This window comes from Panthera leo, chromosome B3, assembly GCF_018350215.1.
Source record: "Panthera leo isolate Ple1 chromosome B3, P.leo_Ple1_pat1.1, whole genome shotgun sequence".
Classification (NCBI taxonomy): Eukaryota; Metazoa; Chordata; class Mammalia; order Carnivora; family Felidae; genus Panthera; species Panthera leo.
In genome coordinates, this window is record NC_056684.1 from 119056444 (window position 1) to 119074899 (window position 18456).

Below are 18456 nucleotides of genomic sequence, written 5' to 3' on the forward strand. Positions count from 1 at the left end.
CAATGGAGGACTCTGAGAGTTCCTTCTAGGCCAGTATCAGAATCTTGGGTAGAGGCCCAGGGAGGTGGGAAATGACCACTCAGCAGGCTCTGGCTAGCTGGAGGGAGCAAGTGTTTGACTAGCTGGGGCATATATGACCGAGGGATTCTGACTCCCTGGAAGGTCATTTGAGCCCAACCTTCCAGGTGACATCTCTCAGCAAACATCAACTCAGTATCCAGCATCATTGTCCAGCCCTTGGGGACACATCCGGCTAACAGCCTGGGACAGCTGCTGTTCCACCTAGGACCAACGTGGTCACGTTGGTACTTTGTTAAAAACCTCACAAGGCTCTCCATTGGCCTCTCATGAAGCTGGCCAGACCCCCACCTGCCTGTGCAGTCTAATTGCCCCCATCACCCCTCCCTTGTCTCCATGACCTTCCACAACCAAAGCTATGATCCTCCAAGGCTGCAAAATGTGTTGTCCCTGAATTGCACCACATAGGGTCACATTTTGATGCCTTTGCTTAAACTGCTCTCTATCTAGAATGCCTTCCTTCTCTTTGCCGATTGAAACCCTTTGCATACTCCAAGACTTCCAGATCGAATGTTACCTCCTTTGCGTGAACCTCCCCTGATATACACTCAGCCTTTCCCATTCCCCATCCACTGCATTCATTTAGAACGGATTGTCTCAGGGCCTGGGTGGCTCAGTCGTTTGAGTGTCCAACTTCTGCTCAGGTCACGATCTTGCGTTTTGTGGGTTCGAGACCCGCATGGGGCTCTGTGCTGACAGCTCAGAGTCTGGAGCCTGCTTTGGATTCTGTGTCTCCCTCTCTCTTTGCCCCTCCCTTGCTCATGCTCTGTCTCTGTCTCTCTCTCTCGAAAATAAACAAACATTAAAAAAATTTTTTTCAAGATTTAGAACTGATGTCTTGGGTTATTGGTAATATGTGTCTCCATCTTGACTATCTGGAGAAGTCTTTCTTATTCCTCTTTGTGTCTAACACAATGCCTGACACCTGGTATACATTTAATACTTCTTTGTTCCACTTAATCCACTGTTTCCCAAATAACGGGAGCCACACCCAGAGTAGGAAAGGGGTTTTAGGTTTCCACAATCATAGCATTCGACAATGCAAGAGATTCCCTTTTCAGTGATCTTTCTAGCCTGATTAGATGAGTGAAAAAAAAAAAAAATCTGCCTGAGGTTAGGTCTCCACGCCAGGTCCTTCCCCTAACATTTCCCAGTCCCCCCTTTCAATAGGAAGCATACCACAGGGGCGAGCTTCCTAAGATAACGGTGTCTGACTAGAATTTGAGAACATTTCATTATTTCAATTCTCCTGCAATTACCTTCTTTTATGACAAGTGGTACTATTTTCGGTTCAACAAGAGTGATACAAAGTGTCCTCGAAAAATGAATTTATTTATGTAGAAAAATGAGCCAAGCACTATTTGCAATCGCAAAAAAAGGTAAGTCATCTAAAGGGTCAAAAACAGGAGGGTGGATAAACTGGTATATTCAGACAATGGCATAATAAACCACAGTTAAACTGAATAAACGTGAGCTGAATATACTAACCTGGTTAAACTTAAAAATCTAATGAGGAAGGGAGAAACCAAATTGTAGGAGGATAATACAGTATGGTATCACTTATCTAAGTTTAAAGATATGCAAAACAATACTGTGTATTTTACGGAGCCGTGCATTCATAGTAATTGTGTAAAAACATACATTGGAATCATGAATGAACTCAGGGTAGTGGTTAAAACTCTGGGCAGAGAGAGAGAGCGAGAGAGAGAAATTTATAGAGGAATTTTCAACTGAAAAAAATCAGAAGCAAGATGTGCCAAAATCTTAAGGTTTGAACAATCTGGATTGTTAGGCATATTATTTCCAATACCTTTTTGTATGTTTGTACAAAACTTCATATTATAAAATACTTTAAAATTGATAAAATACAAAATCCTGCTATTTTAACAGTATATAAATTCAAAGGAAAATAATAGAAGAGGGAAAAGATCAAGGAAAATATTATGAAAGTGTTTGGCTGTGAGGCTAGTTCAAGATATACTGCCTATTTTGAGACAATGGCTTTAAAAGTCCCCTGTAGGGGTGCCTGGGTGGCTCAGTTGGTTAAGCGACAGACTTGGGCTCAGGTCATGATCTCATTAGTGAGTCTGAGGGCTCTGTGCTGACAGCTGAGAGCCTGGAGCCTGCTTCAGATTCTGTGTCTCCCTCTTTCTCTGCCCTTCCCCTGCTCGTGCTCTGTCTGTCTCTCTCAAAAATAAACATTAAAAAAAATTTTTAAGTCCCATGTAGACCATAAATTTCATTAGTGCAGGATCTTTCGGCTATGGTTACAATGTATCTCACACACCTAGCATTGTGCTTCGCACATGCTTACTAAATCATCCTTGTGTGCAATAAATTCCCACTACAGTTTCGTGAGGACACGGGCTGTGCCCGCCACTGCTGTTATCTCCATGATCCAGCACAGCGCCTGGCATACAGGAGGCACAGCGCCTGCATACAGGAGGCTTTTCTTTTTTAAATTTTTTTTTCAACGTTTTTTATTTATTTTTGGGACAGAGAGACACAGAGCCTGAACGGGGGAGGGACAGAGAGAGAGGGAGACACAGAATCGGAAACAGGCTCCAGGCTCCGAGCCATCAGCCCAGAGCCTGACGCGGGGCTCGAACTCACCGACCGCGAGATCGTGACCTGGCTGAAGTCGGACGCTTAACCGACTGCGCCACCCAGGACAAATACTTGTTGAAAGAAGAAAGAATCCGGGAAGTAGTAACGCAGTTCCAAGCTCCACCAGAAGGTGGCACTTGGTCCTTGGCCCTGAGCAACCCACTAGGCAATTGCCAGAGAGGTCAGCCTGGCCAGAAGCCATTAGCCAGAATGGGCCTGCGTAGAGGAAGCAGATGGACAAGACTGCCACTCAGCCCTCCCCAGCTGATTTGGAGGGGTTGTGTGGACTGCCAGATGAACCCACCCTTTATCAGAGCTGCAGAAGACTATCTGGGGGAGAAGCCGAACCCCCAGATACACAACTTGTGATACCTTGTGTGCGCCTGTGTATGATAGGTGCCTACGGGTGGCACCCTGTCCATGTCCTTACACGCCTGTGCACATATACCGGCTCTATTGTGGTGACAATCTGCTTTGCACATCTTCACCTCATTTCACTTCTTTTTTTTTTTTTTTAATTTTTTTTTTAATGTTTATTTTTGAGACAGAGAGAGACAGAGCACGAACGGGGGAGGGTCAGAGAGAGAGAGAGACACAGAATCCAAAACAGGCTCCAGGCTCTGAGCTGTCAGCACAGAGCCCGACGCGGGGCTTGAACTCACGGACCGCGAGATTGTGACCTGAGCCGAAGTCGGCCGCTCAACCAACTGAGCCACCCAGGCGCCCCTCATTTCACAACTTCTAATAGTGCACCCTTCCACTCCCACCCTGCACTATTCTACCTTCCCCCCCCCAACTTCCACCTAAATGCCAATGAATAAGTTCCCCCATGATCTGGCCCAACCTATGGCTCCAGCATCACTCCTATGGCTTCCCTACACCAGGGTGCCCGCTTGTCCCCAGGCCAGTGCCAATAGTGAAAGGGCCTTGTCCTCTGGCACTGCTACACCTCTGGACCCCACTCCTGCCGCCTCCCCTCTGCTTCCCCACAAACTGTCCATTGACCCCCAGGGACTGCAGCTCACAGGGCTGCCTTCTCCTCCGAGCTCCTCAGCCATAGCTGTCCCATTTCTTTATGCTTTAACATGAACTTTCCGTTACTAGAAAGCACATTCACTGGCACATATCTGTTCATCTCTCTAACTCCCTCTCTCTAACTTTTAAGTAATTGAGTTGCTTTCCCTGCAGGAACAATGCCTTTGTCACTGGGCTGCCATCTCCTATCCCCTGCTCTGCACACTAGCTCTTAGGAAGCATGTATCAACTTGCACACATCCCGAAAGGAAAAAACTGAAACACGTGGGTGCTCCATTAACCCTTGTTGGCTGATCCTGGGTGTGAGCAACTTGGCAGTGCATGGGTGTACTCTCGGCCTGCTTGAAGCTGGGCCTTCCGTGGGCAGCAGGGACTTCATCCCCTCATTCAACAGATACTCAATGAGCATCACTTATATGCAGGCACTGTTCTAGGCACTGGTAATATAGCAATGAACAAAACAAAGCCTCTGTTTTCATAGAATTTACATTAGTGCGGGCTGGGAGACCAAACCATAAATGCGGAAACAGAAACAGGTAAAGCAGAGTGAAGGGAGAGAGGGTGGGGCAGGAGTAATCAGAGACCTGTCTGAGCAGAGATCTGAACGAAGGGAGGCAATCCTGCTGAAGTGGGAAGAGTGCAGCAGCCAAGGAAAACCCGGGGTGGAAGGCCGTGAGGCACACGGTCCTCCAGGATAAAACTGAGGGTACAAGTGTCCTTACTGTGCACTGGGACTGAAACCAACTGGTATATTGGGCCCAGGCCATAAAGCCAGAGCCCTTCCCAGCCTCCCCCATCCTGCCCCCAACCAGCCGCTCACTGCCCAGGGCTCCCGTGTCCTCTATTCTAGAGACACCTGTCATACCCAGACAAGGCCAGTGCCCCTCAGCCATGAGGATCCCAGCTGGGATGAGGGTTGCCTGGGAGGCTCCCGACGCTGCGAGGGCGCCCCCAGCGGGCAGCAGGGATGCCCGGGGAGAGGGGAAAAAAGCAACTCGCAAGGTTGGGGAGAGACTTAGTCCTGTAGATTGCACGAGTCGCGCTGACACGTAGCTGCACAGACGAGCACACAGACCCATTCTCCCACGTACCTACTGTACGCCAGCTCGAGCGGGAACAGGCTTCGAACCCAAAGTGCCCTTGAGCCCCTGCCCCCTCCCACGTCCAGCCACGCGAGGGCCCAGGCAGACCTGCGTCCCAACTGTATATACACTTATAGCCAAGTTGAGGCGTCGCTGCCAGCTCCGTTCCCGGAGATGCATCTGCCTTGGCATTCTGGAGCCCCGACCTCCTCTACCTACCTGCGCTCTGAGCCCGCTCGACCGCTCTCGGGTCTCAGGCGCCTGGAACGCCCACCCCGCTGCCCCTTCGGGGCTCCCTTTTGGTTCCCGGCAGCGCTGCGGGAGTCTGCGGGCACCAGTTAGCGGAGGGCAGGCGAATGCACCCGCGCCTTGCGAAAGGATTTAACGTCAGGTCTCGGCGAGCTGGCACGAAAGGGTGAGGATGGTGTTTCTCTCTGCCCTCAACTCTTCGAAAGTGGGGCGGATCTCCGAGCCTCAGCTTCGGGACCCCGGTGGTGTTTGCTTGCAGTCCTGAGGCCAGAAAAACCAAGGGCACGAGCCCGGGGCCCTCTCTCCTCTCGCCCGCCCATCCCTCCACTAATGAGCACACGGAGACCCGCCCTCGCTTCCCCCGACCCCTCTGCAGTGCTCACCCCGTAAGTCGCCCTCGCGGCGGGGTTGGGGGCGCAGCCCCGGGCCGCTGCGGGGTTCCGAGGCGCGGGAGAGCCGGGGCGGCCCGGGCGCGGACTGCGGGCTGCTGCTGGCCCAGGGGACTGCTTCTCCAGGTCTGCGCAGGTGGCTGGGCTCGGCGCGGCTGCTGCGCGCGGGGCGGCCTCCTGGCCAGCGCGTTGGCGGGCCTCCGGGCGCTCCCCCAGCCGAGTTGGGCCCGCTCCGTGGGCGGCAAGCCCGGGACGGGCGCGTCCTGCTCTCGGAACAGACTGTACACCTTGGCCGCAGCCGCGGCGGGGTGACTGCCCCCGGGGCGCCGCAGCCGGTTCGCCTCCCTGCCAGCCGGCTCGTATCTTCCCACCGGGTCCCTCTGAGCGTGACCCATGCCCACGAAGAGAGCCAGGGTGAGGGCCAGGAGGCTCCCGCAGGGGTTCCGCAGGGCGCGCCCGGTGCAGCGGTGGGTGGTCGGGGGCCTCATGGCTCCGGGGGCGACTGGAGAGCGGTGAGCGCGGGGAACAGCCCCGGGGGCTTGCGGCGTCTGCGCTCCGCTCCCCTGCCGGCGGCCCGCTACTCCTGGTCTAGGGGCTCCGAGCCAGCCTTCCCCGGGCGAGGGCTGGGCGGCGTGAGCGCTCCGGGGCTGGGCGCCCCGAGCCTGGCGTCCGCTCGTCTCCAGCCGGGTGCGCACCGCCGCTGCACTTTTCGCGCCTTCTCCCGGTCTCTGCGGCCTTCTGAAGGGGAGACGGACGCTTTTATTTTTGGAAACTTCCCCCTGTTTTTTCGTCTCTTTTATCTACATCATGCCCCCTCCTCGGAGGGACAGCTCAGCCCCCTCATTACGGGAGAGGGAGAGAGGAATTCCAGCAACACCCACTTTGGCACCGGGACGCGAGCGGGCGGCGAGGGGGGTTAACCCGTGAGGAGCTGGGGGCAGCGCAGAGCTGACCCGACGGCTGGCGGGGGAGACGACGCCTGCCGGGACGGGGGCACCTGGTCACCTTTCTCTCGTGCTGGGCAAGCTCGAACTGCTGACCTGTCCCGCATTTATGTCCTGCCCCCGCGCTCGGGGACAAACTCCCGGTTGGGTGACCCAGGCTGCGGCCTCGAAGGTCTGAAGGAGGCCAGGAGAGGTATTAAGAACGGCGTGACAAGAGACTGGCCCGGCGGGACTGCCGTCCGGCCCCTTCGCTTCCCGCCCCGGCCAGTGGGGGCGCCCTCTGCGGGATCGGCTAGCCTGCGGCGGGGGCGGGGCAGCGCGGGGCAGCGCACGGAGCTCGCCTCCCCCTCCGCGCGGCAGGACGCGTGAGCGCTGGAAGGTCGCCTGGGGCGCGCGCCCTGCCTGGGGCGCGCGCCCTCTAGTGGAGCTGGCTGCGTCCTCCGCCACCTTGCAGCCGCTGCCGGCCGCCTTCGCTCCTAGGTCTTAATCCTTTTCCTGTTGCGTCAGGGTCCAGACTAGGCCTGAGGCGGCGATGGCGGATCCTGGAAGAGATACCATCTTTTAAACAAAGGTATAGATATAGAGGATCTAGAATAAGGTCACGCAGGAAACAGCGTGTATCCAAAAAGGGAATGAAATCCTGGCCTCCTGCTTCAAGCTCAGAAGCCCATTCTCTGGACCCCCAGCCCCTCTTTCCCAAGGGAATTTCCTGGAGGTGGGGGAGCGGGCGGATTCAATGAGTCTGTGATTGACCTGGGTGTGCGCAGTGAGCTCATGCACACCATGACCCTCGGCCCCAAAGTCTAAAGGCCTGGCAACCATGCTGTCCCGGGTGGCTTTCTACAGCCTCCTGTTTCCTAGAGAGGAAGAGTGACAGAGCAGGCAGGACGGCACCCGTGGATAACTTCCCACACTACCAAAGTATGGTCGGCCAACACCTGATGTTGGAATTCATGCCCGCTTCCCTCTCCCTGGAACACTCACCTCCAAGATGTTTTACAGAATTAGCTTTTTGTCACTTCCCCTCCCAACTCAAATATCACCTACCTCCTGGAGTGGTCTCTCTGAGCCTCCAATCTAGAGCAGCCCTCCCTCTCACTTGCAGCACATCACCCTGCTTTGCGGTCATTGCTCTAATGCCTAGCTGAAAGTATCCTTTTTATTTGCTTGCCTGTGCAACTGACCTACTGAATGGGCTGACCTTGAAGAGGGACTATCGGGAAACAGCTCCAGTTTCCTCCCCTCACTTCCTTTACCCATGTTACGGTGAATTCCTCTTCTCCGCCTTTAATGACATCTCAAGCAGAGTCCTTGGCTTGCCCATCCCCACCACTCACAAGAACAGTCTCATTTCTGCAATTAAGACCAATTTCCAGGCACTAAAAAGTCTGGTCCTATCCAAATCAAAACCTCATCCAATTTAATCAATCTTCCCATCCAATTTAATACTCCTCCCCTCCCCTCCCCCATGGGCCTGTCCCCTGGCTGGAGATCCTGTTGTGGGGAGAGTAGGGCATGGTCTGTTTTTCTAATCTTCCTTTGCTGCTGTGGCTCCCTTGTGTCAGAGTTGGGGGAGAGGTGTCAGAGGGAAAGTGGCAAAATCCTATGTGACAGGTGCCCTTGGCTGGCAGGTGCCAAGCGCTTGCCCTTTCATGGGCACCTTTGTGGGCTCTTGGGAGGCTCTCTGCAGGACCTCCATCCTGCACTGCTGTACCAGAGCGCTCTCTGGCCAGCCTCTTACAGACCCCTGTATTTCCTGCCTCTTGTGGGACTTGCCTGCCAATGCCAGCAAGTCACTGGTGACTTGGCTGCTCTTGCTCTGCCATAGAGGCCACTCCAGCCAGGCTCCACAGTCAGAATTCTCCAGACAAAAGAAATGCACACAAGTCTCTTCACTTATGCCCATCCTCAAATCGTGAAGACATGTGTTGGGCTCCTTCCAGAATGTCCTTGATGTGCTTGGGGGCACTGGAATGCTTGCGACTTCCAGCAACTCAGCCAGCATCCATGGAAGGAGAATGCTAGTCTCCTCTTCTTGGAGGCCCCCAATCTCTATGACTGGTTCTTTTGGGGCTTGGTTTGCATTGAGGAGTGCCCTCAGGGGAAGTCTCAGCCTGGCCTACTAATACCGCGGTTCCCTACTTCAACAACTTTCTTCAATCCCTTTCATGTATAGACTGGAATCGAGGGATGTGGCTAAGTGTTGTTGAACTTGTTCTGCCTTTAGGAAGGTGTCCAGTACTTCTCTTTGGAATGTGAGAATATTTAGTCTTTATTGTTCTAGGCTGTGCAGCCTCAGAAGAAGTTCAAAGATCACAGAAAAATCCTGTTCAACAACCTATAAAATCATGTCTGATTTTCCAAGCCACAATGATAAAGGAATAGATATCTTGTCCACGTGGCTCACCGCTCTTTCTCCAGAACCCAGAACAGTGCTCGATTCCAATAGACAGCCATGAAATATGTGTTCACTGGGTGGCTAAGTACACGAATGACACAATGGTCCCATCAAGTAAAAAGGGCTGGTTTCAGGGCGCCTGGGTGGTTCAGCTGGTTAAGCGTCCGACTCTTGATTTCGGCTCAGGTCACGATCTCACGGTTGGTGGGATCAAGCCGCATGTCGGGCTCTGTGCGGACAGTGCAGACCTGCTTGAGATTCTCTGCCTGCCTCTCTGCCCCTCCCCTGGTCACTCTCTCTCCTTCTCTCTCAAAATCAATAAATAAACTTTTTTTTTTTTTTTAAGGGATGGTATCACTAGATCCATTTTAAGAGAGAAAAACTCAGTTCCTGGTATTAGTTACTGGTCTAAATTCGTGTGCTGGCTTCCTCCAAGCCTGGTCCTAAGGATCTCCTTGACTCTTGTGCCTTGTGTTTTGAGATGAATGCCATCTGAATTTCCGGAATGCTCGGTTCTCTCCCTGAGACACTGCACCTTCCCAGATTTGGGAAAACCTCAGCTTCACATTCCACCCCCCCACCTTGCCCCTTGATCCACCCCACTCTTTAACTCTGGGCTCCCCATTACCTGCCCCTTTCCTTCAGGAGCTCGCTTCATCCTTCGATGCTCACCTTACAGCCCCACGAGCCTCCCAAGGCCAGAAACCTTGGCGTCATCTTCGTCCCTGAGCTATTTTTTCCTCCCATGTGTCCAAGTCATTATTACTGCTCCGTCTCCTTCGTCTGCACTGCTGGAAGTCTGCCGCCCATTCAGTCTCTCACCGCTGGCCTCAGCCAAAACCCTCACGCAGACACATTTCCCTCACCACTAGGCGCCCCGCCTACTCCTTGGTGAGTACAAGTGGTCCTTGGAAGTTCCCACCCTGGTCTCCAGGGGCTGCAGCCTGGCTAATCTACCCTGAAGACTCTCCTTCTGCCCCACCCCGGTGCCATCCTCCTGTCCTGGCTCCCGCTCACTGCCCATCCCTCCTCTCCCTATAACTGGATTTGTTGCTACAGCTCTTCAGCCTCTCCAGTCCCATAAACACTTGAGCTTTTTGTTTGTTTTTCTGTTTTTGAGCTGCCAGAATTTATGGAGCCTACTATGGCCCAAGCACTGTGCTAAGCGTGCTACATAAATTGGCTCATTTCAGGAAATAGAGGAGGCATTATGATTTCCCCGTATCCAAAGGAGGAAACTGAGGCTGGGAATTGCTACCGACTTGCTTGTGCAAGATCACTCGGCTGGCACGTAGCGGACGCAGGACTCCGACTTTGGCCATTTCCACCTGAGCCAAGCTTGGAAGCCTGTATCGTGCTGTTTTAACCCGGGGCTTGGGCCTGGGCAGGGCTCCTCATAGCTGAAGTGGTACCTTTCCCAGCACCTCTGCTGTTGGCACTACCTATGCTCGTCCACTGTATATTCCCCACTGCCCCTTTCCCTGCCTGCGAGCTCACAGCTCAGTTCCCCCTGTAATGAGTTCCTAGAACCTTCTGTCCCTCTCTACCCATCTGTCCGGTAAGAGAAGGGGGGCTAACTGTTTCCAGCATGGCCCCTGACTCACTGTGTGTCACTTCCTCACCCCTGATCCCAGCTTCCTCCCTAATGAGGCACAGAATGCTGCTGAGCCTAGTCACCCCATCTCTGGAAGGCCTGCAGAGAGAGGCAGAAGGGACTGATAAAAGATTCCTGTCGGAAAGGTTTGCCGGGATGCATGCACCACAGAAGGCCACGGCAGTCTGCTGGACACCCAGGGGAACCTTTTTGCTTTCCCGTGTCTTGTGGGAATAATGCTGGCAGCCACATAGCTACCAGAACTTAAACTAATTTGGTAAATTGGGACCAAAAGCAAGGAATGAATTTCTGTTCCCTTTGCTGAGACCCAGACTTCCAACAGAATTCCAGGGATTTTTCTTCCTTGGAAGTGACTGGACCTCCAGCCCTGAATTCCTCTCCCCAGGAGAGCTTGTTCCCCTGCTCAGAACAAATAACACATTTCCTGGTTAATCAGTGGGCAGAACAGCTGAAGGAAGCTGGATTGGGCCCCCAGCCTTCCAGACTGGAACAGCCCATGGGCTCAGATGTTCTTGTCCAGACGCTGGGCAGCTGGGACCTCTACACTGTGAGCCTCAGCCTCCATTTTTGGAAGGTGGGGGCTGGATGAAGAGCCCCCAGCTTCCTCCTGCATGAGGCCTTCAAGGCCCACAGGGGCTGCGGAGACCATTCCACCTTAGACGCCACGGCCTGGCATCTGCCCAGAGCTCACCACCACCCTGCCTTGGTCTGCCAGTACTGTCTTTTCCGGGTGGGCATCAATGCCTCTGTCTTCTGTGAACTGAGCTCAGCTCTCAGCTGTGCTTGGCTTCTATTTCCTCATCTGAAAATGGAAACAAAGACGCTCCTCTTGCCACCCCAATCTCCAGGGCAGATAAGATAAGCAGCCCATCTAACCCGTGACGGGGAATCAATTACCATGATTGCATCTGCCAGCCGATCTTTCTTGAGCGCTTAAAATGTACCCGGCACTGTGCTAAGTGTTGCACAGACATTTTCTCCTCTGATCCTCACAGTGCTCTATTTCATCATGGAGCAGACGAGGAAATGAAGGCTCAGAGAGGTAAAGAGGCTTAGCTACAATCGCAAAGCTAGTAAATGGCTCTACTAGGATTCATTCCTGGCTTGTCTGGTTTCAGACATGAAACGAATGTCAGCTTCCAGAGGACCATTTTTCCGCACCTCTGACTGGGAACTGGAAACATTCACAGCTGTTTGTGGGGTGGTGTTGTGTGTGTGTGTGGGTGGGGGGGGGTGCCGATGGCTACTTGGGCTGCTGTCATAAGATAGCCACCACCAAGCACACCCCACCCTCCTCAATCTGTTTACAGCTAGGTATCCATTTTGGGTCAGGGGCAGATAATGTTATCAAGCCAAGGGGAGTTTCAGTGAATCTGATTCCCTCTCATCAAGGAGCAGGAGGGAATCAAGCTTACCCTACACCAAATCGGTTTCAATTGCTAAGTAAGGCTCATCTCCCCCCTCAGCTTTTCTCTTTGGAAAAGAAAAATGACATCAATAGAGCACGTGTGCGCCCCTGTGTAGTAGGCATTATAATTCCCATTTCACAAACCCAGAGGGGTGAAGACTCTTGCTCAAGGTCATGCAGCTAGGAGTCAAGCCAGAATTCCACTAAAGAGTCTAACAGCTCCAAAGCCCATGTTGTCTCCACTATAGCAGGCTACACCTGCTCCAGAATGTTTTGCAATGATGTGGAAATGCAATTCTTCAAAATAACTGATTTTACTCCGTTTCTCTTCATTTCCAGTCTCTTTCAGAGTGGGCTGATCTGAAAGTTCTGGGCGCTTAGCTCAAGCTCAGGCAACATTTCCTATTCACCTGCATAAATTCCTTCAGCCTCTGGCCAGATTAGAATCTTCTAGAACTCTTGGAGGGCTGAAGCTTAGCTTCTCTCCAAGCAGAGTCTCTGAAGACCTGAGCAAGAAAACAATGTGGGCAGCCTGGAAGGGATCCTCCTTTTATTTCCTTCCAGTAAGACCACAGGGGCTTCACGTGCTCTACTGGGGGTGGGGGCGGGGGCTTATTTGGATGGGGAGGCATCCCTTACTCTGTAGTCCCGTGGGCCAAAGGACTGTGTAGACTTAGCCAGGATTCTGGAGTGGCTGTACTGGAATTTGAGGACAAGGCAAGTAGGAACAACTTCCTTTGGCTGTCTTTGGGGTCTCCCAGCCTGTCCCCACCATGGCGTCCTGCTGGATGCAGTGGCATTCTCTCATGCCCCAAAGGATAAGAGTTGTGGGGATAGAGAACAAAAGGTGCTGTCCAGTCTTTTCCAGAAAAAGCCGTTCCCAGGGAGGCTCGTAAGCAGCCTCCCATGCGTTCTTTATCATCCAGGCAAAGAAAAGGGGGATAACACCTGCTATCATCTCTTGACCTCTATTGTCCCCTGGATCATAGGCTGAGAATGGAGATATCCTGGTGCCCTCAATACTCTCTCTAGGACCCCAAGCCCTTGGGGATACGCTTGGACCCTAAAATTTTTCAAGACAGGGCACAGACACCAGTCTGGGGAGTGGGGGAGGAGGTGCAGCCAGATCCCAGTGGGCCCCAGCCTGCCTGCATGACTCATTCCTTATTTCTGTCCACTCTGGTCTGAGTGCCTTGGCCCAGGGGCCTCCAGAAGGTTGTAACATAGGCTGGCCCCTCGCCCATCGGGGCTCAGCAGACAAAAATTAAAGATCTCACTGCTCAGGAACTTACACAGACAGCAGAGGCATGCTCTGTGCTCTGCCTCACCAGACCAGACCTCAGGCCAGAGGACGATGATGGCCAAGGGAGGAAGGAAAGGCGTCTCCGACATCTCCCCCTCCTCTCTATCCCCTACATCAGTCGTGAAGCCCTGGCCACTGCCCACTCTCTTCTCACTCCTCCTCAGGTCATCGCCCAAAGATGGTTGTGCCATGGGCACTCCTTGTCTCCACTGCACTCCTCCCCACCTCTGCCTGAAGACAACAGTGGAGGAGAAACAGACTTGTAAACAGCTCATCACACGTTTTCTGGCAACAGAGTTCTGATCAGGCCTCTCACCTGCTCAACAACCTTCAGTGGCTCCCCATGGCCTCACAAATCAAGCATGAACTTCTTACTAGGCCTAGCACACAAGCTTGTCTCACACACGTCCCCTCATGGTATTCCCACTTGCTCAGAATTGCCCCTAGTTTCCTCCCCCATGTCTCCTCACCCAAATACCTTGGCTCACAGCATTTCCTTCACCTGGAATATTCTTCCCATCACTGTCTGCCTCTTCTTTAACTCATATCTCAAAGGCCACATCTTCTAAGAAGACGTCCCAGAACCCCTACCCCACCCCAAGTCTGGAAAGCTTGCTCCCTCCACTCAACCCCTGTAGCTCTCAGTGTACCTCACTCCACCCTACATGACTAGTCCACAGCTGCCAGTCCTTAGTGGTGGGAAATACGTGGGGCTTTGGAGTTCCACTCTGCACTCTCGTTTACCAGCCATATGTCCCTGGCTAAAGTGACATAACCTGTTGGAGCCACAGTTTCCTTACCAATGAAATAGAAACCGTAATGAGTGTCTTTCTAAGCATTACATCTAGACAGAGCACCTGCACTTACCGACCACACGACACTCCAGGTATAACTGATCAGACCAGAGAGGAGCACCTGACCCAAGGGTAGCCTTTTCGTTAGCTGGTCAGTGACCTAAGACTTCTGCAGTCTGACTTGAATGCAGACATCAATGGTTACTGGAAAAATCAGATTCTGTGTTGAAAATTTGAACTAATAGACTTTACTTTGAAAGCCAAGCCATGGGATCAAAACAGAACAGGCAAGTCCCAGTTCTTGTGAGCTTGCAGTCCAAGGTGGTTCATATAACCATAGGACAAAAAAGCCAGACAGGTGTAGCTACTTGCCCAGGGTCACGCAGCTAGTCAGAAACACAGAGAGGGCCAGAGCTCAGATCTCTAGAGCTGGGTTTCTTCCAGGGTGGTTGGCCCCTGCTACAGGCTCAAAGGCATGTGACTCTGAGCTAGTTGTCTGAAGGAGACCAAGGAGGCACCATGCCTGCATCAACCTGTGCCGGCCCAGCTTTTGCACAAAGAGCTACACCCTTGAAGGAAGCCTTTAACAGACAAGGTCAGATCATAGCAGGGAGCAAAGGCCCTGGTTCTAGTCCCCCATGTGCCCCTGGTGTCTGCCTGTTCCTGTCCCTTCCTCTTCCAGACGCCAGTTTCCTCATCTCTAAAAAGAGAGGATTTTACTGGATGAACTCAAATTCAATGTCAACACTAAGATTTTGATTTGAGGAGCAGACAGACAGGGGTGGGTATGGCTCCAAGAACTGTAGGATCCACAGAATGTGAATGCTGGAGGGGACCTCCTCGAGAGATCAGCCAGCCCATTCCTTCAATTTACAGCCAAGGAAACTGAGGCCCAAAGCGGGAGGGATACTTGTCCAAGGTCACATGAGTGGTTCTTGGCAGCCTCAGCTCTTGAACCCGGGTCTCCTGACTCCCAGACCTCTCAAGTCTTTCCCTTTCAACTCCCTCAAGAAGCTGGGAGCTATTTGGCTGTCTCAGCCAGGGGAGCCAAGAGTGGCTATGCATGTCAGCAGCAGAGCCTCAGAGCCTGGGAACATCTCCGACAGGATAGGTGCAAGTGCCAAAGCTGTTGGTGGGGAGGGATGCGGCTAGGAGCCAGGGAGGGCGTATTGGAGATAAGCTGTCAGCATCTCTCCTCTTCCAGTTGGCAAGAAGAAACAGAGAAGGGTCCATGATGATTGAGGGAAAACAACCCCCACTTCTGATTGAGCCATTGCTCCATGGAGGGCTGGCATCTCTCTCTCTCTCTCTCTCTCTCTCTCTCTCTCTCTCTCTCTATCCACCCCTGCCTAGCTGCTGAAAACTGTCACCCCACATCCTTGGTCTCAAGATGTGTATTGATATTCTCAAGGGCACTATTTGGTGCGACCTGGAATTGCTTTCACTGCTTGAGATGTCGCTAAGCATCTGTCTACCTTCTGATGCTTGACCTGTCATGATGCCCTCCCCTTCCACAAACATTTTTGAAGGTCTAATATTTGCCAGACACTGCGCTAGGTACTGGGGATGGGTTGGACATCCTCACTGCCAGTGCGATGGTGGGTGCTTCAATAGGGAATTAACAGTCTCTTGGGCTCACTGAAGAATTGCTTGCCATGCGGAGTGGCAGTTGGTTAGGAGGAATTTCTAAGAGTCTTGACTTTGACTTGAATCTTGAAGGCTAAAGGAGAGTTTACCATGTAGAGGAGGGGAATGTGCCAAGCACAGGTACTGCCTATGCAAAGGCAGGATGTTAGATGAAGTCTGGGTTATTGGGAGAATTTCAATAAGCTCATATGGCTGGAATTTAGACGGGAACAGAGGTCATGGAAGGAGAGATGAGGGGTAGGCGGGGGTCAGCTCATGGGAGGCTTAACTCTAGTCTGCTCCTTTTCTCAGAAAGATGAACCTGTTCCCCACATCCAAGCCATCACCCTGGAGGGGACAGACTATTTATCTGGAATTCTGAAACTGATGTCCTTTGGTCAATAGCAGGGGGTCATTTGTATGGGGAGGAAGCATACAAATGCTCATAACTCATAACCTGTCAACCCACAGAAAGCCACCCCAAACAAACACCAATTGACATAAAGCCAGTGAGCCTGCCATGCTTAAAAGCAATCCCCAAGCCCTACTTCCAATCAGTCTATTCCCCCACACAGCTCCACTTTTATAGAAATTGTGGAGTTGCCAATTTGGCAGGTTTGGCCTGTCCCCAGGCTCCTACTGCCATGACCCACCAACTCTTTCCAACCCTTTCACCAAGTACTGTCCTGAATTCCTCCACTCTCTTTGGACCCAGATTTTCCTGGAGACTCAGCTCCCCCCCCCCCCCCGCCCCACAGTCAGTCTCCTGTCCCCCAGTCTCATTCTTGCTTGGTCTCAGATTCCTCTCCAATCCCATAAATTCATATTGTTGAAGCTATGTCATGCCTCATACCATAACATGAATCTCCAAGTCCCACTCTGCACCCTCCAGCTTAGCTTTGCCCCATACATAGATAAGCCACACGCACTGACGTCAAACAGAGGACTGGGGAGTGCCTGGTGCATTTCAGCCATCATTCATTAATCATCCCTTTGTCAGGCATCAGGATTGCCAAGAAGAATAAGGCTTAGTCCCTATCCCCAAGGAGCATCCGTCGTGGTAGGAAAGGCAGCAACATCTATCACGGTAAATGCTATGATGGAGAGAAGCTCAATATAATATCACTGAATATAAGGACAGAGCGCTCCCAGCTGGGAGTGTGGGGCAACTTTGGTCAGGGAAGATCCTACTGACAATGCCATTTGAGCAGGGTCTGGAAAGCAGGACAAGTTTCAGCCTGGAGCAGGAGGAAAGGATAGTGAGGAGTAGGCACAGCAATGGATACCAGAGTCAAGTTTGCAAAAATTAAACGACGCCAGAGTCTACCCCATTTCCTTTTTCAACGGAGTTACTGATCAGAAAAGTTTTTGCCAGATTTTTGAATGGTAGTCAAATGATATTCAAATGATATTCAATGTGGATAGGCTGGGGAAATGTGGAGCCTACAGTAATGCAGTTAGAATTATGTGTAGATGTTGAAACCACCATTCCTCACATTGAAGAATAGGTGGAGATCATTAAGGTCTATAGTAGCATATGAGCCGGGGCTGGCACCTTCACAAGACTTCTCGCAATTTGGATGAAGTCAGAAAAAGCATTTTTATGAACTTTTCACATGACATAGAACTGGAGGAATAAATGATAAAAACTGGATGATAGAAGCAAGATATAAACTGATCTAGATAAATCAAGATTTAAGAGAGATAAGTGAAAAAGTCTTACATCTTGGTCCAAAATAAGTAATGATTAAAGGATGAGCGATACTTACTTTGATAGAAATTCATGTGAAAGCACTTTATTTGGGAAGGGTGTTGAGGGGAGGTACAGAGACTGTCCAAAAGGGAGATCTCGGTTAACTACTGCTTTGAAATAAACTAACAATGCAAACTTCTGAACAGTCTAGTGCCCTCTTGGACAGAATCCAGGGCTTAGAACAGGAAGGGCAACAATGTACTCCAAGCTATAAAGATTAGAATGGCAGTTTTGTGCTTAATGCTGCTGCCATGTTTTAGATGGCTTGTTACAACTCTGAAGCATGTCCAGGAGAAGGTGACCTGAATGAAGATAAATACAACCTAGGAGGAGTACTTGAGATACTGGAGAAGAGTCTAGCAATTTTCAACTGTTTGCAAGATTATTGGGTAAGAGAATAACACAGTTGTTCTGTGTTTGCATTAGTCATAACAGGTTAACTTCAGTAACAAAGAACCTCAAAAGAGTAAGTTAATTTTTGCTCATGTCAAGTAGGATTCCAATTCACAGGGCCATGCAGGGCCCCCTAGGATCCTTCCATCATGGAACTCCAATACAGAGATTCTTCCTCCTCCTAATTCAGCCAATAAATAGAGGGAGAGAGGGGAAAAAAAGGTGGAGGACGCACAGGGTTTTTAAGGGCAATGTCTGGAAGAAGCAAGCACCATTCTGTCCACATTCCATTGAGGAGAACAGTCACATGATCATACCTGGCAACAAAGGAGGCTGGAAAATGTAATCTAACTGGAGAAAAAGGCTGTGGGTGTGGACTTGGAAAAGACTGCCTTAGGAGTGGGAAGAGTTCAGAGTTTGATATATCCACATGAAGACTTGCACACAAACAATGCGGACCTAGCAACATTATACATAAAAACCAAAGCTTAGCTATTGGCTAAATGCCCATCAACTGGTAAAATCTGGTATATCTATACAATGAAATACTATTCATCAGTAAAAAGGAGTGAGCTACCAGTACCTGCTACCACATGGATGGACCTCAACAACATTATGCTCAGTCAAAGAAGCCAGTCCCAGAACCATATATTGTATGCTTCCGTCTATATGAAATATCAGAAAAGGGCAATGCTGTGGAGACAAAGTAGATCCCAGGGACAGGGATGGGAGAAGGGGGAGGGGAGTTAACAAGAAATGGGCACAAGTGATCTTACTGGGGT

The 18456-nt window shown here is 51.4% G+C and overlaps 1 protein-coding gene across 1 annotated transcript in view; it reads right to left on the reverse strand.

Moving 5' to 3' along the window:
- Nucleotides 1-6249, reverse strand: part of LTBP2 (latent transforming growth factor beta binding protein 2) — a 103861-nt gene extending 97612 nt beyond the window's left edge. Inside the window, 3 exon segments of the mRNA XM_042943796.1 lie at nt 5435-5981; nt 5984-6149; nt 6151-6249. Coding sequence (XP_042799730.1) covers nt 5435-5981; nt 5984-6149; nt 6151-6249 — 812 coding nt within the window.
- Between the last annotated feature and the right edge of the window lie 12207 nt (nt 6250-18456).